At 42.5% G+C, this 21,750-nt stretch overlaps 1 protein-coding gene across 1 annotated transcript in view; it reads left to right on the forward strand.

The window, feature by feature from the left end:
- FBXO7 (F-box protein 7) overlaps positions 1 to 21,396 on the forward strand; it is a 21,680-nt gene extending 284 nt beyond the window's left edge. The window contains 8 exon segments of the mRNA XM_034644237.1: positions 3,408 to 3,702; positions 7,904 to 8,128; positions 9,544 to 9,685; positions 11,951 to 12,034; positions 15,352 to 15,447; positions 17,600 to 17,776; positions 19,684 to 19,721; positions 20,705 to 21,396. Coding sequence (XP_034500128.1) covers positions 3,408 to 3,702; positions 7,904 to 8,128; positions 9,544 to 9,685; positions 11,951 to 12,034; positions 15,352 to 15,447; positions 17,600 to 17,776; positions 19,684 to 19,721; positions 20,705 to 21,094 — 1,447 coding nt within the window. The 3' untranslated portion in view covers positions 21,095 to 21,396.
- Positions 21,397 to 21,750: the final 354 nt, after the last annotated feature.

Genomic DNA, 21,750 nt, shown 5'->3' on the forward strand with positions numbered 1-21,750 from the left:
GGGCCCGGGCCGTGCGCGGGGGCGCGCGACCGCCCCGGGCGGTCACGTGAGGCCGGGCGGTAGCGGGGCGTCGCGGGTCGGGCGTCCCTGGGACTGTGACGCGCGCAGGCCGGGCGCGGGCTCTGGGGCTGCAGCTCGCCGGCTCCCGGCTCGAGGAGGACATGGCTCAGCGTCCCGGGGGCTCCCTTCCCTTGCAGGGTGAGCCTTGGCTTCCGTTTCCGCAGCAGAGGAAACCAGGGACAGGACGGAGCGTAGGGGTTCGGCTGGCGGGAGACCTTTCCAGGCTCTGTGGGATTTAAGTTCACTATCTCCAGCTGTCGCAGTATTCCAGGGAAAAAGTCAGGGAAAAAGTCAGGAAAGTTCTAGAAGAAGTTAGAAACCGGCTCTCCATCCGAGGCCACCTGCCAGCGGGCCGCTGCTGGGGCGGCCGTGATCTTGAGGCTGTGTTGAGTGTGCGCGTGCGGGACCCGCGGGGAGCGCTTTGACTTACGCTGCAGAGTTTTACACAGTACGGGGTGTCGGCATGCTTCATATCCTTTTATTTCCCTGGGCGAGCTGTTGCTTTTTTGCGAAAACTAAGATAGACGGTGGCTGTGGGATGACCCTGGAGAGCTTGCAGTTTGGGGGTAATGACGTTGAGAAATAACGGACCAGATTCCGCTATTAATTTACGGGGCTGCAAATGAGACTGCTTTGTTTCCACAGACAGTATTTTCTGGCGACAGTAATCTGGGGGTAGAGGGACAAAGGTAAGGGTGGACCTGTTCACATACCGAGCTAGCGAATTTGGAATTTGAGTGTGCTAGGAAAACAAAAAAAGGGGGTCTCTGGGGCTTGTTAGGTGAATTCGTCAAAAGAAGACCTTTCTGTTAATTAAGTGGACCCTTTTTATGAGACTTTTATATACTTTGACTTTAGGGAGTAGAGTAAAATGAGACCATATTATGAAATTCTCCCCTTTCATTTTTCAGGTTAAGGCACTATATTAAAAGTAAGCCTGTTTTTCTCCAAATTAAAAATGAGGTATTGACATAACTGTTAAGCGTTGTATTAAGTGATATGCCTGTTGTTATTTCTTGGTGTTAAATCTAAGCATTTTGTATGCTGATGCCATTACCCCACCAGAAATCTTCAAAAGTAACTTATTTTTTAAAGATTTTTTCATACACAAGTATACGTATTTTATTAATATTATTTTTAAAAGTAGGGGCAGTCTTGAAAGGACTTTACAAGAGCCCAAGTTAGTTTCTCCTTTGGGTTTGTTTTTACAGTTGAATCTGGTTAACTGGAAGGAATGTAAGCTTCAGCTTCTGAAAGTAAATTCGTTCTTCTGAAAGTATCTTCACTTTATAAAAATGGGTAGTTTTAAAGTGACCATAGGACATTATTATTTTTAAAGTGTCTTCTCTGAGCAAGTGCATCTGGGACTGGCATAAAATATTTTTTAAAAGCCTGGTGTTTCTAAGATGGCATTTTCTGATGAATAAAAAAAATTTTTTTTTTCAGTTTCAGAAAACCAGTTTTTAACCCCTCCGCTGAAAAGCTGTATGTACTTTAGGAATTTTCAGCTCTTCCCTTTTTCTACATGGGGAGGGAAGGCCAACATTTTTATTAATGATATAATTCTTTAGCTTTTCTATAGGTAGATGTTTGAATGAACATTGTGTTAGATACTTTTAAAACCAACAAACCTTTTGCTGTGACACATGATCCATAAACACATAGTACATTTGAGGCTTTTTTCTCTTTTTCTGTTGGGATGGTGTTGTTTTTGGCATCTGGCAGATTTTCCACATTTATCAAAGGGTTTGAAAACAAACATAGCTACTCACTTTCTAATAAGCAAAACTTCGGTAATTGCTCTACCAAAGACATTTTAATTGGTAAGAAAAAGTGTTTTTACATGTGAAAAAAAAATTATTTTGAGCACTTTTGAAAATGCAGCGTTGCAAGAATAAACAGAACATGATTTTCAAAGGACTTCATCCTTGGTTAACCTCTCAGAAAGGTAATGAAGTCAGCACTGTTGAGTGTAAATGCCTTATAAAGTGTGCAATGGTTTGTTAATTACTCCTCACCCGTATGTGGTGAAATGATGGTTATTCTCTCAAACCAGAGAGCCTGTGATATGGAAGGGAGAGTTCGTTGCTTCAGGCTAATTGGAGCTCTTGACTTGTTTAGCAGTGGGTTTTTGGATTTGTGCTGTTTTCATTATAAAAGACATCACACATAACTGGTCATCAGTAAGAAAGGTGACCTTGTATTTGACACTGGGAGGGATGAATTTATACTCGGTCCTCTACATACTCATCTTTTTGTGATTGTGAATATTCATCTGGGACGTGGATCTAGTATTTTGGAACAGACATAAGATGACTGTTCTGTAAAGGCAATGACTTGGGAGCCCTGATTTCACTTTCAGCTCCATCTTCCCAACTAATGTCTGTTGGTTGTTTTTATTCCACAAATGCTTTTATTTGCCAAGTGCTGGAGATACAATTTTGAACTGGACAGACAAGATAACCGACCTTATGAAGCTTAAAGTGCAGTGGTGAGGGTGGAGAAGAGATGATAAATAAATGTGGACTTTTCGAATAGTGACGTTATAATAAAAATAAAACATGAGAATGGAGTAGAGTGATGGAGGCTAGGCGGAAGGCATCTTGGAAGAAGTGGCATTTGAATTGAGACCTGAATGATGAGAGTCAGTCCTCTGAAGATCTGGAAGAGCAAATGCAGAGGCCCAGAGGCTGCCTTGAGGTTCATCTGTTTTGAGGAAGAGACAGAAAGCTTACATTGATAGAGAACAGTGATTGAGGCGATGGGGTAGAAGTGGGTAGGGGTCAGATGGTGGGCATCAGAGTCCATGTTAGAGATTCTGTTCCAAGTTCAAATAGAAGCCATTTGAGGATTTTCAGCAGGTGAATGATGTGACACGGTTTGTATTTTAAAAAGACTCTGTTTCATTGACTGAAATTGCTGTCAATCTTAAGATGCACGTTTTATGTAACACTAAAGGAGAGATTGCTGGCAATTAAGCTGTGCTGTGTCATCAGTTTTAAGAAGCATCCCTGTTTCAAAGATACCGGAATTACAAAAGATGTAGAGTGTGTACCTTAGAATTGGTGAGAACATGGGTTAGTGATAGAGAATTACTGTATCCTGCTCCCCAGGCTAGAATTGTGGCCATTAGAAATCTATAACCTAAGCATTCAGTGATAAGAACAAGTAATTTTGATAGTTTTTGCAAAAGTTTGGCTTCCTTTTTATTTTTGTTTTGTTTTCGTTACTTAATTCTTCCGGGATTATACCATGTACCTTATATATGTTCTAAGTGTATTATTGAAGGTAATGGTAGCAGGTAATGGTAGGTAGCTCTTACTATCCTTATCCATCTTTCTTGGCAGTTCTGATACCCGGTTTGCAATCACATTGAACAACAAGGATGCCCTCACTGGAGATGAAGAGACCTTGGCTTCATATGGGATTGTTTCTGGGGACTTGATATGTTTGATTCTTGAAGATGCCATTCCAGCACCTAACTTACCTTCATCCACAGATTCAGAGCATTCCTCACTCCAGAATAATGACCAACCCTCTTTGGCCGCCAGCTCCAATCAGTCCAGCACACAGGATGAACAGCCCAGTGATGCATTCCAAGGACAGGCAACCCAAACTGATGTCGGGAATAATGACAGTATGGTAGGTATTAATATCAAGATGAGAAATGGGGTAGTTGATAAAGCATGCTAAATACCTCAATTGAATTCTGTATCATTAAGGATAATTATTATTAGTAGATTGAAGACTATATTCTTGTTGAAATTTTCGAACTGCTAAATGCCTGGACCAGTACTTACTGGCATTCTGAACAACCCAGTTCTTACATATTTTGTTCAGACATTCACTCCTTCAGACAAATTGTCCCTTGGCTTCTATTGTTGGCTCAAAGCTCGTGATTCCCAGCTTAGCTTCTCTGGTCTGCTCCACTCATTAAGGCTGTATAGAGTTCAGTTACTTACAAATTATTTGCAGGACATTTATACCTGGGTTTTAAGCATTGCTATCTCACACTCTGTGTCGATGTAAATTTGGAAATGTGAACTCATGTTCTCTTCCCAAACCAGCTGCCCTTTCTGTTGGTGGCACCACTGTTTTCCTCAGTTTAAAACCCTGGAATGATTTTTGACTCCTTATACCCAGCCACTTAACAAGCCCTGTCAGTTCTTCCTTTCCATTCCAGGCTTCCAGTGTCTGTCCTTCAGTCTGCTCTCTGGGTTCATCTTTTCCCTGTACGTTTTCGATTATGTTGTTCCCTTGCTCTTTAGTAACTCTGTGTCATTGATATACCTGTGCTTATAATTTTTGAGCTGAAAAGACCATCTGTCTCTAGTTTAACCCTGTCATGTTACAGAGAACGAAAATGTTGTCTCTCTTCCTATACCTAGTTTTTAAGGCTTTTCAGGGCTAATTTCTCTTCCGTCTAGTAAACTGTTCTCTCCAGTCAGACCAGACTCCTTATCATTTTCCGTGTACCAGCCTGCACATTCACGTGTTCATGTGTACACGCACACGCAGTCTACCTCCTGCTCCATGCCTAGCTCTTGCTGTTCCTCTAGCCTGGAATGCACCGCCCTTCCTCCCTCTCCTGTCTCTGCCCGTCTTCCAAGGCCCTGCCAGCCACAGCCCAATGATTGTCTTTAATTTCTTAGTATCGATTCTCTTTATTGCCTTGTAAAACCTCATTATTTATTATCCTGCCTTTTGGTTCCTTGTATGGCACAAATGATCACATATGTTACTTAATTTTTTAATACTAATATATATGTCATCGTGTTCGTTGTTTTTTGTGTGTATACATATCACTTCAGCTTAGTTTTTTCCCTCAGACCTTAAACATTTGTGAGTGTAAGTATGCATTGTGGCATCAAGTATAGACAGATGCTAAGAAATACTTTTTAAAAGATTCGCAAAGTATGAAAATCATCTATGTTGAGTTTTTTTAGAGAGAGCGCACTCAAGCAGGGGGATGGGGGAGGGGCAGAGGGAGAGAGAGAAACTTAGGCTCCACGCCTAGTGTGGAGGCTGACTCGGGGCTCGATCTCACAACCCTGAGATCATGACCTGAGCTGAAATCAAGAGTCAGATGCTTAACCAACTCAGGCACCCCAGATATTTTTGATAATAGTATCCAAAGAGATTAAGCAGTTTAAAAAAGCCTTTATAAAGCTCAGCGTATTTATATGATTTTTTAAAAGAAATTATTATGTATCTCAGTGTTTCTGCTTCAGGGAGGTAATCTAGGGAATAATAGAATATTTAGCCACATATTTAAATTATATTTCTGAATCTTCTTTGCTGATAGACTTATTCAGAGATTCTGGTGGAAGGGTCCAGAATCTTGTAAAATGTACTTGTAAAAATGCCCAGTAAGAACTTTTCATAGTATATATGACTAGCTTCCTTTTGGAAAATTTTGACAAATTAATACTGCTTCAAGTTAGTCATTTCAGTTTTAAAAGCATGTTGTTTTGTATTGTAAGACTTGTATAGGTGACTGTAAAACATTAGTGTTGAAGGTGAGCTTGGAATCCCATGAGTGTGCTGTAAGCCCTTGAAGCAGTGAGATCTGCTGATTGTAGGACGAAGTATTAGTGAGGGAAAGTAGCTGGGTAAAACTGGAAACAATAGAAAAATTTTACTCTTGTAATTAAGTGTAAATTAATTTTCTTATTTCATATATTTGGGAATTCTCCTAGAACCTGTTGAGTCTTTGATGGAAAATGGGGATAATCTGGTATCAGACCCTAATGTTAACCCTAAACTGTTAACCATTTGTAAATGGTGTGACAAATGATCTGTTTAGAGAAGTGGTGCAGAACATTTTTTTTCCCATTTCCACATGCATGAAGAATATGATAAGTATTCATATCATATCAGAACGGCTCAGAATGTCAGTGGTTCTAATGGAGCGGGAGTAAGGTTTGATAAGCTCACCAGGGAATTCTGTTATCTTCCTCCCATGGCATTATCAGTTTAGGGTAACTCTTTTTAAATATTTTATCCACATGTATTGTCTCCCACACAACTGTCAGTAAGTAGTAAATAGCCAGAAGTTAGGTAGAGTAGATAAGAAGCAAAGAGCTTTCATACTTCATGATTTAGGTGTTAAATGGTTTTAATAAGTAGTTTCTGTTTGTTCAGAAATATCATGGAGCCTCCTTTTTAGATAGTGCGAATTGTCATTGGCCTGTAAATTTTAACAAATGAATTTGGATCTTTTCCATAAGCCAGTAAGGACTAGGTCCTCAGGGATTTCGGAAGAACAGCCTCTTGCTCCCTTATATTTTTCCACCCTTTCGTTCATCCTACATAATTTCTTATTTCCTCTATCCCTTCTTAATGGAAATATGAACTTAAAGAGAAGAACCATGTGTTCTGCATCAAGAGTTGAGTACATGTGTAGGAAACAAACCTGAGCAAAAGTAATAGGTAACATAGTCTTACTGAAGCAGCGTATTGTGTTTGAAAGCCTGAACTGCGAGTCTGGAGATCTTGGTTCATTTCAGGTTTTTATTAGCTGGCATTCTTGGTTATGTTATTTAATCTGAGTCACAATTAAAACATGTCTAAAGAGGCAACATCATCTGACTTGCCTGTTTTATAGAATTTTTGTATGATGCAAATGAGAAGACACAGAAAACAAAACCATTAAGAAATTGTAAGATACTGTCCTTAACATTGGTTCAGGAAGCATTTGTTGAGCACCTACTGTGTGCCAGGTACTGTACTGGGATTACAAAAGTAGGTGACACAGAGTCTGTTCCTTTCTAAGCTTGCAGTCCTGGTGGGATGTCGATGTGTCATCGGGAAAGTGCAGTGCAGTGTGGTAAAGGGCAGTCGTCAAGGCCTTTGCACGGTGGGCTGCTAGTCTGTGCTGCCTCTTTGGCAGAGGTGGGAGTGCTGGCGTGGGGAGGAGGGACTGGCAGGAAGTGGGCTTGACAGAATCAGGAACCTGAGGAAGTGATGAAGGGCCTTGTATGCTAAGAAGCTTTAGCCATTTGGACTTCATTTTCTAGGCCTGTGTTTCTCAGCATGTTGTCTATGAAACACTTCTTTTCTGAGATCATAAGTAGGTGTTAAGGGGATGCTGAGCATTGAGGAAGGAGGGTGGTGTTTCTTGGCTAAATGTTGTGCACACATTATTGTTATTGGAAATGCCAGAGCTCTGTAATGCCCCAGTGTATTTTGCGAATATGGAGGGTGAGGTTCGGTGGCTATCGCGTGTAGTAGTGTTTTCTAAACTTCATGGATTGTAGAACTCTCTTTTCCTGAGGACATTGAGGGTTATGTTCCAAGGCACAATTTAGGGACATGCTGCTATCTGCATTGGGGAAATACTGGGAGGTTTTAAGCTGGGACATGGGACATGGTTGGATTCTTAATCGTCAAAAGCTCTGGCAGCAGGTGAAATGTCTTGGAAAACAAAGGGGAGTCATGGATACTTGGGGAGGCTGTTTCTGGAAGCCAGGAGGTAAAGGAGTCTGAGGTACCCTTGGGGAGCAGTAGGGGCAGATTTTAGGGATATTTAGGAGGTAATTCAGTAGAACTCTGAAGACCCATCACATGGGAGGTGGAGTTTAGGATGGTGGAGGGAGAAGGCTAGGTCGATGCCCAGGTTTTTGGCATACTGGCCAGAACTAATGGAGATGAGGAATTCAGGGTGGAGGAGTAGATTGCCAGCTCCTTTATTTCGGAGGGCTCGCTTATTATGTATCCCATTTCTGAAACTAATAATGTGCTTTGGCTTTGAGCACTAATCTGAGTTCACTTTAGGGTACAAAGTAAACTGTAAAAACCCAAGTCTATTTAATGAATTCATGGTTTTTGCTATTTTTTTCAGTCGGGGCCTAGTCAGCCTTTCGAAGCTGGGTCAGTGCAAGATGTGGATATGGAAGAGGGCACGGGTGTCTTCCCCTCCGAACCGATGCTCTGCAGTGAATCGGAGGAAGGGCAAGTGCCACATTCATTAGAGATCCTGTATCAGTCTGCTGACTGTTCTAACGCCAATGATGCCTTGATAGTATCGGTACATCTCCTCATGCTGGAGTCAGGTTACATACCTCAGGTAAGACTCCAAGCAGAAATCAAACATCTTGTTAGGGTTTCAGTTTCCCGTTGGGAATGGGGACACATTGATAAACATCACTAGGGTAGTGTGGTTTTCTAAATTTCTGTATTAAAGATAAAAGATTATGTATGATAATATAAAGTAAACTGTGGTCAGGAGAGTGGGATGGGCATGTCTAGATGGCTGGGTCACTGGATTTTTATGTTAATGGCTCTGAATTGTCAATAAACTAATAAGATTCAGTTAGGAAGAGGGGCATTGTTCCTTTTATTCATTCATTCATTCATTCACTGGTTGGTAAGTTTTTACCAGTGACAGGTGCAGTGCTTTGTCCCTGCTCTCAGGTTGCTTATAGTCCAGGAGTGGGGGAGAGAGACAGTCTACAGTCCGTCATACTGTACTGGTGAAATTCTAGGATAGATGTCTACGTATATGGGATGCCAGAGAGTCACGGGGGAGAACGGTTAGAGTTTCTCAAACCTTGATGTGCCTAAGGATACCTGGAGATCTTACTAATGCAGATTCTGACTTATTTATTTTAAGATTTTATTTATTTATATGAGAGAGACCGAGAGCATGAGCGGAGAGAAGGAGAAGCAGACTCCCCGCTGAGCAGGGAGCCCGATGCGGGGTTCAGTCCCAGGACCCTTGGATCATGACCTGAGCCGAAGGCAGATGCTTAACTGACTGAGCCACCCAGGCACCCCTGCAGATTCTGATTTAATAAGTCTAGGGTGAAGCCTGAGACTCTGCACGCTCCCACACAGTAGTCATGCTGCTGGTCCGTGGGCCACGTTAGAGTAACAGAGATGTAGAACACGGCAGTGACCATCGCCACCCGCAGGATGCCGTGCCCTGGGCCAGGAATTAGGGTATAAAGAATTAGGGTATAAAAAGAAAAATGAATTAGGGTATAAAATTTAGGTAGATTAGGTATAAAGATACTTGTCCCCGGGGAGTCCGTAAGTCGGGGAGAGAAACGAATAAAAAGAAAATAGTGATGTTTTATCACAGAAGTGTGTAACAGTAGAAATATGAACAGAGTGTTAGGGGATAAAAGAATGACAAACAGGATTTTTTTGAAAGGCCTCACAAACAAAATGATAACTGAGCTGTGGGTCTTGAATAATGATACAGCTCTGCTGGGCAGAGAAGTGAGTCTTCGAAGAGAGAACTGAATCCCTGTCTCTGATGTTATTATATCTCCTTGAACAAACATTTTGATGGAGGATAATATATCATAACAGTTTTCTGTTAAAATTTTATTAATGATGATAGTAATGATTTGACAGGTCTTATTAAGGGGACCATATGGGATGCTTATTTCCAGATAAGTTAGGGGCCTCTTGGAGTTTTAGTCTTTTTGAGAGTAACCCTTTTCCTCGTTGTTTCTCTTTGATCTCACTCGCCAGGGGACTGAGGCCAAGGCTCTGCGCATGCCCGAGCACTGGAAGTCGGGCGGTGTATACAAGCTGCAGTACACACATCCTCTCTGCGAGGGCGGCTCTGCGGCTCTGACCTGTGTGCCTTTGGGAGCCCTGGTCATCATAAATGGTAATTGCATGGCACAGTCATGGTTGTCAGTTTTCCAGAGCGGGCCTGTTCCTCTCCAGACATCGTCTAGCTGCTTCGGTGGTTGGCTGTCATGACCTAGTCGAGTCTTTCCCTGCTCTGCTTAGTCCCTGGGCCACGGATCACACGAGTCGGGAAAGTGACAGACAATGTGGGTTGCTGTTCTGGCGTCAGGCTTCTCTCTCGGGGCAGCCGTACCCTTTAGCTGTCCTCACCTTGGGATGTGTTTGCTCCGGGGCTGTTGTGATCATCGGGGTGAGATGGTCTATTACATATAAGCTCTTTGTGCCGCAGATGACTTTTTTATGCTTATTTTTTTGACTGAGGTCTGGAACTGAGAGATGGTAAGAGGTGAGATTGAAGTCACTTTTTCGAGGTCACTTTGTATCCCGTTTGGCGTCTCTGAACGGTACTGCATAGACACATGGCTGAGCACTGCCTGCGTGCGTGTGTGCTTGCTCCCCCCCCGCCCCCGGCGCCTGCAGGGAGGTCACTCTGAGTGTTGCTCTGTCTACTTCTCTTTCATAGTGGCAGTTTCACAAGGATGGCGGCCCGTTCTGTTTTTGTATTCCATTTTAGCTCAGATGCCACCCGAAGTCCATACGTCTACTGGTCGTCTGTGGAAGAGTCCCCTAATCACACGTTCTGCAGAGCCCGTGGAGTGACTGGAATCCTCTCTGCTCTGTTGTGATTTTTGAGGTTTATGCCTTTAGCTAGATAGACCGTACGATGAGCTTGGAATGACCGCACTTTTGATTTTTCAGGACAGCTCGCCTTTTGTGTAGCAAAGGCAGTTGCTGCGATGTGCTCAAGCCCCGAGTCTCAGCAGCTGCTGGCGCTGCCGAGGTGGAGGCGGCTTTCCAGCCCCCGAATCGCCACTCAAACCTGGAGCAGCACCGTGTTCGTCTGTTGCGTGTATCGAGGTCCCTTGTAAAATTTTGTTTGAAAAATGTTTGTTCTGCAAAAACTTATTTTGAAAACCACCATTCTACCCTGTCTTGATCTTTGAAATGAAAGGTCGTTCCAGGTCTCCTGTGATGTGATTTCTGTTACTTCCCTTTAATAACTAGATTCTTTGAAATGTTCCTTTCAAGTCCCCTGTTTCACCAGCTTTAACAGCTTTGGTGGTATTCCACGTTTGTCAGGATGTGACTCTTGACGCAGGAGGACTAGCGGCGTCCCCTCAGCGTTCATCCCAGTGAGCACGTGACACTTCCAGTGGGGTGTCCTTAACATGCACGGGCAGCCGTTTGCCTCCCCCCGGTGCTCTGCACCACCACCTCGGAGCTCCCAAGGCCGAAGCCGCCCAGTAGTGACTGAGGTGGTCCTTTTTGCCTCTGTTTCTTACAAAAGCTCTTTAACAACACGTATCATAGCCTCTGTTCACTGGTTTCAGGATACATGGCGTAAAGGGAATGGCTGCTAGATCTCTCGATGGTTCCTTAGTTTCCGTTCTCTCATTCTTGTGCTACTCGCGGACTTGCTGGCAGCCAGCCATTCCAGGCTCGAGTCTTTGTGTAGGAGCAGTGTGTCCTTCAGTCTTTCCGTCACCCAGGACCTCCTGCTCAGCGTGGACGTGCATAAGCACAGCACGGGCTCTCGCATGGAATGGGATGAAGTGCGCCTTTGTGGTCACGGGTAAAACCGAACCCTTGGACGATGGCAAGAATAGTGGTCCTTTGGGTCTAGAAAGAGATGATGTTGTGAAAGCTAGCAGGATTCTTTTATTTTTATTTTTTTATTTTTATTTTTTTTTTATTTTTATTTTTTTCATTTTAATTTTTTTTTTTAATTTTATTTTATTATATTATGTTAATCACCATACAGTACATCCCCAGATTTAGCAGGATTCTTTTAATAAACAAGGGAAGACTCCTTGCCAAGGGTTAAAAAAAAAATAAATGGAGTTTTTAGTGGTCTTGTCAGAAATAATGATTTTATTATGTTTAACTGTCTCTTATTATCCTTGCTGCGTGTCTTTCAATTACTAATAAGCTGCTGTCGGTAATGCCTAGTGGATTTTATATAAAGGGTGCATACTTTAGTTTTTAAAGGTGTTTTAGAGTGATTTTCTTTGATCTGGTGGCAGGTTCACACTTCACCGCGAGGGAAGGAAATAGCACAGAGCAGTTTGTGTTCTGCACGTGTCCTTCGTATGTTGGGCAGGCAGATGCAGGCCCGAGCTAAAACATGAAGGCCGCTGCTGAACTGACAGGAGTTGTTTGTCTCTCTTTTGCTTATTTACAGCTACACTAAAGATCAACAGTGAGCTCAGAAGCGTGAAAAGATTGCAGCTGCTGCCAGAATCATTTATTTGCAAAGCAGAACCAGGTAAGAAAAGCATGATTGAACTTTGGGGATGAAGCTTCGAGAAGTTCACTTTAGGAAAACTGAAAGGTAATGTCTGAGAGACTGAAAATTTCTGAATGAGGTTAAAGCAAATTTAAGACCCATTGCAGAGTATCTGTCTCTTTCCTGATTTTCTTAGGATCTTGGAGTGCTGGATTATATGTGCATGGCCATTATGGAATGACACTAGCCTGTAATTCATCCCACACTGTACCGCTGCTTCCTAATTTCTGAATTAATCTTTAGATTTTTCCAGCATCGTATTTAACCAGTATGGAGAAGATCTGTGTTTTGTGGAAACCACACGATGCACCTTCATTATTGAAGATTATCAGAGGAAAAACTACTTGGAATCGTTAACTTAAACGACATACATTTGTTGGCTGTTTGATCAGATTGGAAGTACCAGAAGTTTACATTCGAGGCACGGTTTTGCTTGTATTCTGTAAGATTATTAGTAGATGCAGAGACAAATTTTCCTTCTTATTTTTTCAGTTAAATCCAAAGTATGAGAAGCAGGTCAGCAGTTGAAGGAGGGGAGATGGGTGGAGAGGGAACTCCTGTCTTTAAGTGCTGGTTCTGTTCTGGACCTGCACCTTGACAGACACTACTCCATTTCACCCTCCTGGTAAACTTGGGAGGGTTTTACAGTCCAGCTGTGGCGTGGCGTGGCGCCGTGGGGCGGTGACATTGACAGCAGTGTCTTTGAGGGAAGGCTACCTAGATCTCCGTCTTTGCTGTGAAGGCCTAGAGACTTAATCTTGTTAGTTCCCTGGAGACATCAGGCCCTGAGTTTCATGAACTTCCATGGACCAAAACTGATGGGAAAAGGGGACATCTGGATACATATTGTATAGTGGTCTCTGAACATTTAACGTCACCCTAGACCAGTGTTTTCTCAGCCTTCTTTTCATTATCAACCCCCTGAGGAGCCATTGGAGAAAATTCATCCCCCACCCATTCTCTCCCATGAAATTTTAATACTGTAGTTATAGTGTATTTTCATTGTGTACTGTGGCCCTTTGGAGGGACACAAACCAATGGTATAGCTAGGGTTTTTGTTCTGTGTGCCCTCTAAGAACCAGTTTTTGTCCCATTGTGGGCAACACTGCCCCTGTTGAGAGTACACGAACTAGACTGATAAATCTGTAAAGATGGTCTTACCATTAGGACTGGAAAAACTTGAAATTCCTTGGCCACAACACTTCAGTCCTATTGATACTAGGGAAGACCTGCTATGTGGAGTAGAAATACTCTGCACTCCACAGTACCAGAGGTTATGCCCATTTTACAGATTAGGAGACAGGGTCTAGAGAAGGTTAAATTACTTCAAGGTCACAGAGCTAATAAGTGGTGGAATTTAGGATTAGAATAGATTTGACTCCTAAGACTATTTTTTTTTTTAAAGATTTATTTATTTGGGGGCACCTGGGTGGCACAGCGGTTAAGCATCTGCCTTCGGCTCAGGGTGTGATCCCGGCATTATGGGATCGAGCCCACATCAGGCTCCTCCGCTATGAGCCTGCTTTTTCCCCTCCCGCTCCCCCTGCTTGTGTTCCCTCTCTTGCTGGCTGTCTCTATCTCTGTCGAATAAACAAATAAAATCTTAAAAAAAAAAAAAGATTTATTTATTTGAGGGAGTGATAGAGAGTGTGAGAGCATGCACAAGATGGGGGAGGGTCAGAGGGAGAAGCAGACTCCCCGCTGAGCAGGGAGCCTGACATGGGACTCAATCCCAGGACCCTGGGATCATTACCTGAGCTGAAGGCAGACGCCTAACTGACTGAGCCACCCGGGCACCCTTCCTAAGCCTATTTTTTAAAGACCTCTTTTATAAATATAGCTTAGATTCATATTTCTTATCCGATTTCTGTTAAATAAAGAGAAAGGAAGTAAAAGGGGAGGAAGAAAATTAATACTGTTCTATTACAGTAAGTTTATAGACTGTATTAAATATTTTCAGTATAGTACTTTCATGTTGGGTAAAGGTATAGAACGCTGCTCATTTGACAAATCATTTTAATTACTTTTTACTGTGACTTAGAGTACCTGATATCTACTTATTTATAAGTTTCTGATCACTTTTATAATAAGGAAAAAGCTTTTTTAAAATCAGTTTTCGCAAATAATGAATCGTGGAACATTGCATCAAAAACTGGGGATGTACTGTATGGTGACTAATATAACAATATAAAAATTATTTAAAAAAAAGTCAGTTTTCATACTTGAAAAAAAGCCTTAAACCAAATTAATTTGTTAAATATCTTGACATTTGATTTCAAGTCAAGACGAAGCTATCAACCAAATTATGAAGAGTGTTTGATTTCTTATAGATAGTGGGGTACCTAGTTACAGAATGGGACGGGAGCACGCATGAACTGATGAGCTGTGATACACCTGGCACCGTGCGTGGAGCTTTGCATTTTAACCACTCTTGGGTGCATTGGTGGTACCTTGTTTCAGTAGGTGAGCAAACAGGCGTGGCTCAGAGGGTTCAGTGCCAGTAAAAGTGTAGCGGAACTGCAGTGGGGACTTGGGTGGCGTTTGGCACAGCTTCCCCTGCTGCAGTGTACATGCAGGTGAATCATCTGGGATCCTGTGAAAATGCAGGTTCCAATTATGAAAATCTAGATCTGTGGTAGGGCCCGAGATTCCATCATGCTAAACAGTGTCCAGGTAATGGCAGCCCACGCTCTGGAGTGGCAGTGTAGTGGCCTAAATGAGTGCGTTGGAGCCAGACTTAGGTTTGAACCCTGCTCTGCCACTTACGGTGAGGCCTTGCCCGGGCTTTTAGTATCTGTCCTGTTTTTTTAAAATGGGGTCAGAGTATTTGTCTCCTACTTTGGCAGAACTACTGATGTGAAAGCTTGAAGAGTGCTTGACACAGTTGCTGACAGCTGGTCCTCACGTGACAGATACCGTTCTCCTTCTGCTGGGACCTGAAGAGCGGCCCCCACTAGACACTCCCAGAGCCTGGGCAGCTGGGCAGGTGCTCAGGAAATCATGTTGTGTGTACAGTTCTCACCCCACACGTTTTCCTACTGTAATTGTAGCTTGTGAGCTATGTCAGTTGCCTACAGCTCAGTTTGAAGCTGTGAGATTTTTAGCTTTACATCTGAGATTGAACTTTCAAAGCCACACACTATTTCTTCATCTACTAGAGACTTTGGTTCACGTCTGTCTATGTAGGAATTATTTGTGAAAATCTACTGCTTTGATTTGTTAACAGTGGAGGATACCGTTTCAGGTTTTGCCACTTGATTTTGTGTTTTGATTTTTCCTTAAAAAATATATTCCAGGGGAAAGTGTAGCCAAGATATACAAAGATCTTCAGAAGCTCTCTCGTCTCTTCAAGGACCAGCTGGTGTGTCCTCTTCTGGCTTTTACCCGACAAGGTGAGAGAAGATGAATGATCACAGGCCGACGGTCTAGACAGAATAGTAACAGTTTATGTATTATGCTTGTGACTCTGACATGGGACTCTTGCCTCTTTTCTCCTCCTGGTGAAATTCTGATCTTCTGAAACTAAGCTTTACTGTTAATTCCTTACCTGTTACTTACTTCCTCTTTGTGTTTCCTCAGCATTTTGTGCCTGTTTATTGTAGCCTCTCTTCCACTGTATCATATTTGTTGATATAAGTTCTTTCCACCTCAGGTTTTCAAGATCTTGAAAGCAGGGAAGAGGTCTTGTCCACTTTTGTGGTCTCATGGCCTAACATAGGGTCTGGTCCATATTAGGCATTCAATAAGTACATAAATAATGTATAGCCTGTAAATTGGGACTGAAGTTTTCTTAAAACATGATTTATTGGGGGCTGTCGGCTAGATACCGTGGGTATTTCACATGCATTCTTTTTTTTTTTTTTTTTAAAGATTTTATTTATTTATTCGACAGAGATAGAGACAGCCAGCGAGAGAGGGGAACACAAGCAGGGGGAGTGGGAGAGGAAGAAGCAGGCTCATAGCGGAGGAGCGATGCGGGGCTCGATCCCATAACGCTGGGATCACGCCCTGAGCCAAAGGCAGACGCCCAACCGCTGTGCCACCCAGGCGCCCCCACATGCATTCTTTTTTAATGCTAACAACTTTGAAGGAGATTTTATTCTCATTGTATAGATGATGAAACTTAGTAAAGTTTATAATTCAGAATTCTTATATTAACTAGCTCTTATTTATGTTGTAGTAAAAAAATATTTTAAAACCTCTGTGACTTAAAGCAGACACTCTTCTCACTCACGTACTTGTATGGGGTTAGCTGTGGCTGAGGGGGGAGTGCTTCTCCAGGACATGCTCTTGTAGCGGAGGAGAAAGAAGGCCAGTGGCCCAGCCACATGCTGGTTCTTCACGCTTTTGCTTGGAAGTGATACGCCACTTCCACTCACATTTCACTGGACAAAGCCAATCAAAGTGGCCAAGCCTGATGGCAGTGTGGTGGGGAAGTGTAATTAGAGGCTAGAAAATGAGAATCCTGATCTGCCACAGTCCTTTAGCTGGAAAATAACTGCAGATTTATACAAATAGATAATTGGCTTTAATTTGCTATCTGTGTTTTGAGTTATTATTTATTTTTTTAAAAAGATTTTTATTTATTTGTCAGAGAGAGCAAGCACAAGCAGGGGGAGCAGCAGGCAGAGGGAGAAGCAGGCTCCCCGCTGAGCAAGGAGCCAGATGTGGGACTCGATCCCAGGACTCTGGGATCATGACCTGAGCTGAAGGCAGATGCTTAACCGACTGAACCACCTGGGAGTCCCATGTTGAGATATTTTAGGTCTCCAGTTGCATGGTCCATGCTGCTGTTATCTTAGTTTTCTTCTTTAGGTGGTGGTAATGGAAGAGAAAAGTGTGAATTTTAAAACTCTAATTGGATTTCAGTTATCTTTGCTAGTGGAGAACAGTATCACATCTGTTTAAAGGAGCTAATACTAAATCATTTTCATCTGTCTTTGGAAGATGTTGTTTTTATTTTCCCTCCTTGGCTTCTGAAATTTATCTCTCCTTCCCTTTTTTTCCTAGCCTGCTAGACCACAAATAATAGTACTTGCTAACACTTGACTGCTTGTTCTAAGCACTCTGTGTGTATTCACACATTTAATCTCATCTCAGGGAGGTAGGCAGTACTATTCACCCATCTTACTGATAAGGGAGTTGAATCATAGTTTAACTTGTCCAAAGGCACACAGCTACTAAGTGGCAGCATTGGCAACTAGATATAAAAGCCAGCGAATCATCCGTTTTCTGTAGTTGAATAGAGAAGTTTTTGTTGATTGAATATTGCTCAAAACAAGGGAGGCCATTGTCAAAGTTATTCATTTGGTCTGTATTAAAAAGTTTTTGTCTGTCCACTAAAATACAGAGGCAATAAGGGACTAAGTAGTAGTAGCCATCTGGTCGACCTGGGGTTAAAAGTCTGTTGTATGTGTCACATACTTGGGTAATGGAGACTACCCTCTAATTTGTCATTTAGGAACAAGTTGGTAACTTCGTTAAATATGTGGGGAAAGCTAGATGTTCTTTACTGAGTGATGCCTGTTCTTTTTTTCTTTACAGCACTGAACCTACCAGACGTATTTGGGTTGGTAGTCCTTCCGTTGGAGCTGAAGCTGCGAATCTTCCGACTTTTGGATGTTCGTTCTGTTCTTTCTTTGTCTGCAGTTTGTCGTGACCTCCTTATTGCTTCAAATGACCAGCTACTGTGGAGATGTTTATATCTGCGGGATTTTCGAGGTGATTGTTGTGATGCCATATTAATCTCTTTCTTACCGAGGTCTTAATTATTTAGCTTGCGAAAAGTTTTTAGTCATAGGCTCTTTTTTTTTTTATTAACAGCTGCAAATAATTATAACCTATAGCCTTGCTGGAAGGAGATTCTAAGCCTCATATACTTTTGCCTGTATCCTGAAAACTCTTCCCAGTCTTTTTTCTGTTCTCCATAACACAAATAGCATAATAGATGAGGTAGAATATTTCAGGATAGAAAAATTTCAGGTTCATTCTTTCTTTTTAGACCATCCTCTGTATGTGACTTAGCAGTCTGGTGCATTTCTAAAATCCCATGGTTGTGACCGTGTGTACAAGTTAAGAAAGCCCTGCTTGCTTCTCTCTGGCACATTGCTAGGGAAGCTTTATTTCCATATAGTCTCATTTATGGTGACCTGGTGATCATTGCAGCAGTGATGACTGTGGAACTCGGGGTGGGGAGAAGTCACCACAAATGTAAAAGTCCTTTGCCTGGTGTATCAAGATTTCCAGATACAGGCCTGGAAGCTTGATTGTGGAATTTCTTTACTGCATGTCAGCGTTTTTTTTTAAATTGGTTTGACCCTGAGGTGGGCCATGAAATCAATGTCATGGGTCACCATAAAAAAAAACCCGTATGCATTTTATAAAGTAGCTGTAAACTTTTACTTCATGTTATGTATATGTAGGTTTATACTGCGCTGCAATGTGAAAAAGTATTTGTGGTTCACATCAAGAAAGTGTGAGTGATGGTGCTATGTATAATGTACCCTCTTGGCAACTGTAAAAATCTAGCAGGTAGATCCCCTTCCTTTTCTTTTCATATTAAGAATATTATGTAGAGTCATTTGGATTGTTAAAAACTTTTTTTTTTCTTTAAAACCTCAAAACGTAAGAAGTGAATGATCTGGGTTTTCCTTGTCCTTCTCCTTTATTCCCGAGGTCTTTTTTCTACATTATTTATGCCCCTGAATCCAGAGTTCAAAATACCATTTGTTCCAGGAGGCAGCAAGTGTCTCAAATTTTAAAAAAACAATTATAGTCAAAAAGAAAAGACAGAATGACCAAAGTATATAGAAGAACCAGCTGTAAAACAGGCTGTGATAAAAAAGGCAAAAAAGCCCTTTTACGTACATATTCAAATTCAGATATAAAATGCAATCAGTCTCTATCTCATTTCCAGATTGTGGTCCATAATCTGGTATCTGTAAGCTGAGGGTTTAGATTTTATAATGAATTTCCCTATGGGCATAATGTTATGGGACAGGAGATTTTATAAAACCTTCCTTCCATGCCCATAGCTTCCCAAGAAGACATCTCTTTTATCTAAACTCTTCATTAGACTTAAAGTTGAAGGGGTTCTTCTTTCCCATTTCACATATTTCAAGTAAATAAGTATATTAAATACTTGTTGTGGTCATACTTCTGCGAGTTGGGAGAAAATAACCCAGACATGGAAGAAAACTTGAAGTCAGCTTCCTCCAGTAATGATGGGCTGCGATGTGCACCCAGAGATTGTCACCCAGTCAGTGTCACAGAAACTCAGGTTAGAAGCAGCAGCCATACCCAGATGAGACAGGGGGAGGAGGCGCAGCGAGGGACGCTTGGGCAGGGAGAGCGGCCAGAGGGCCTCCGTGTTCCCTAGGGCATCTGCACGTGGACTTCCCGCGAGCACGGAATGGCAACAGTTGCCTTCAGCCAGAGAGAGAGGTCTGAGTCAGGTGCAAGGTACAGGTCCTGCGGGGTGTGGTAAACAAATGATTTGTGTTCCTTTTTTGTGCTTTGTGTGTAAGCTTCAGTTTCCTTAGGTCAAAAGAAAAAGTGCTGTTTAATGCTGGACGTATGAAGCATTTTAAACCCTTATTTTTTGTTTCTGTTTTTTTTTTTTTTTGTAGATGGTACTGTTAGAGCTCGGGACACAGATTGGAAAGAAGTAGGTATTAATATCAAAGCTAATGTTAATATAAGCACAGAAATAACTAGTGAGTTAATACGTTAAAGGCATATTATCACTTTTGTTATGTATGAAATCTGTTTTTATTGAATTTATTGCTAATTTTCAGTAAATGAAAGTGTTTTTAACTTTTATCTTAGACTCTGTCATTTTCTTAGTTACATAGGAAGAGGAAATATTACTGCGATGATTGTTTTTCACCTTTACTTGATATAAAACATTCTCTCTTCCTCTATTGCAAAAAAATCTGAAGCTGAGTTTCTGTGCTGGAGTGGTCCAGCGGTTCAGCTCATTAGACTAGTATGTTGTGAAAAGAATAAATGTTGTTGTACATGCAGACGCCTACTGTACGAGACATTGGCAGGACTGAGAGAGACCGGGGCGGGGGCAGCTAGAGAAGAGTCTTCCACTGTGTTCTCCGCTCGCAGCACTGCTCTTCAGGAAGATGGGCCAGCCTCTGAAATTGGCATCTCTTTTTTGTTGTGGTTTAAGTTGAGATCCATTAGGAACATGATTTAGGTGAAAAAGTGAATTTAAATGCTGTCCCCCCTCCCCCCAGGACCTTAACTCTATATTTTGCGGTATGATATTCTCAATAGATATTTACATTTTCTACTTTCAAGAGAAGCTGACCTAAAATTGCATATTTGTCCGAGAGCTCTAGCTTGCAGTCGTGGAAGTACATGTCACTCAGTTATCCTTGCTTGGGATTGAGTGTTTATCCAAAGTGGTGCAGTTGCTCAGTTGCAGTGTGGTGGTTAAAGAGTAGTTCGTTCGACCTTGTCCTCACAGCTACTGCCTTGTGCGTGCAGATGGAAACTGGTTAAAGTTCTCCTGTGTGCACCGGTCCCTCTGCTCCAGAGTGTGGGAAAAGGAAAGTGTAGAGAGGGCAGTGGAAGCAAATTGGAACTTTGGGGAAACATCCAGATCACTTACCATATCTCGTGCTTGTGTTTCTACAGCTGTACAGGAAGAGGTACAAACAAAGAAAAGAAGCTCAGAGAGGGCGCCACGTGTTGTTCCCGCCATCGTCGCCCCACCCCATCCCGTTCTGCCCCAGCCCCTGGCACCCCAGGCCTTTTCCTCCCAGCTCTCTCCTTCCTCCAGGAATTATTGGTGGAGAATATGATGAAAGATTAACACTTCCCTTTGTTGGGGACCCCATCAATTCACTCATCCCTGGGCCCGGGGAGCCACCAGGCCAGTTCCCTCCACTCAGACCACGTTTTGATCCAATTGGCCCGCTTCCGGGACCTAACCCCACCTTGCCAGGGCGTGGAGGCCCGAGTGACAGATTTCCCCTAAGGCCCAGCAGGGGTTGGCCAACTGATGGCCGGCTACCTTTCATGTGATTGATTTGTAATCTCACTTCTGGAGCTTGTTTGGTTTTTCTCTTTTAAAACCACAGATGTCATCTGTTGGGGTGCTGATCTCTAGGGTTTTCTGATTGTGATGGTGAGGAATGCACTCACAGTGGCCTTCCAGTAGATAGACTTAAAGCTCCAGGGGTGGTAGGGCCCAGAGGGTCCTGTATGACCGGGTTGGCCTTGGAAATAGTTGGCTACTGACCTGCCCCCGCTAAGTTCCCCTCCCGAGTGAAGGTTGTTCACTGATAAATGTTCTGCATCAGATTAAAAAAATTAAGTATAAATCATATGGCAGTCTTAATTTTTATTACAGAAAGATAGAGAATAAATACTCAGAACAGCTTCACAACATTACTTGGAGGTTTCTAAATGATCAGAGAACCTATTCAGTGTTATCAGATTGTTGCGGGGGATTCTGTAAAAGTAAGTTTTTAGTGGCACCCTTTCTTCAAACAAACGGTTTGCAGAAGCCTGATTTAGAAAACGAGTAAAAGCCAAGCTAGTTCGGTTGAACTGGACCTGGGGCGGGTGCTTTGGACACCTGCCTGCTCAGTCCACCTGCTCTCTGCAGCTCTTTCTCAGGCTCTGTGGTGAAACTTCTGGGCTCTGTAGCAGCATTTCCTGACAACCGTTGGGTTACA

The sequence above is a fragment of the Ailuropoda melanoleuca genome, chromosome 15 (genome assembly GCF_002007445.2).
Source record: "Ailuropoda melanoleuca isolate Jingjing chromosome 15, ASM200744v2, whole genome shotgun sequence".
Taxonomy (NCBI): Eukaryota; Metazoa; Chordata; class Mammalia; order Carnivora; family Ursidae; genus Ailuropoda; species Ailuropoda melanoleuca.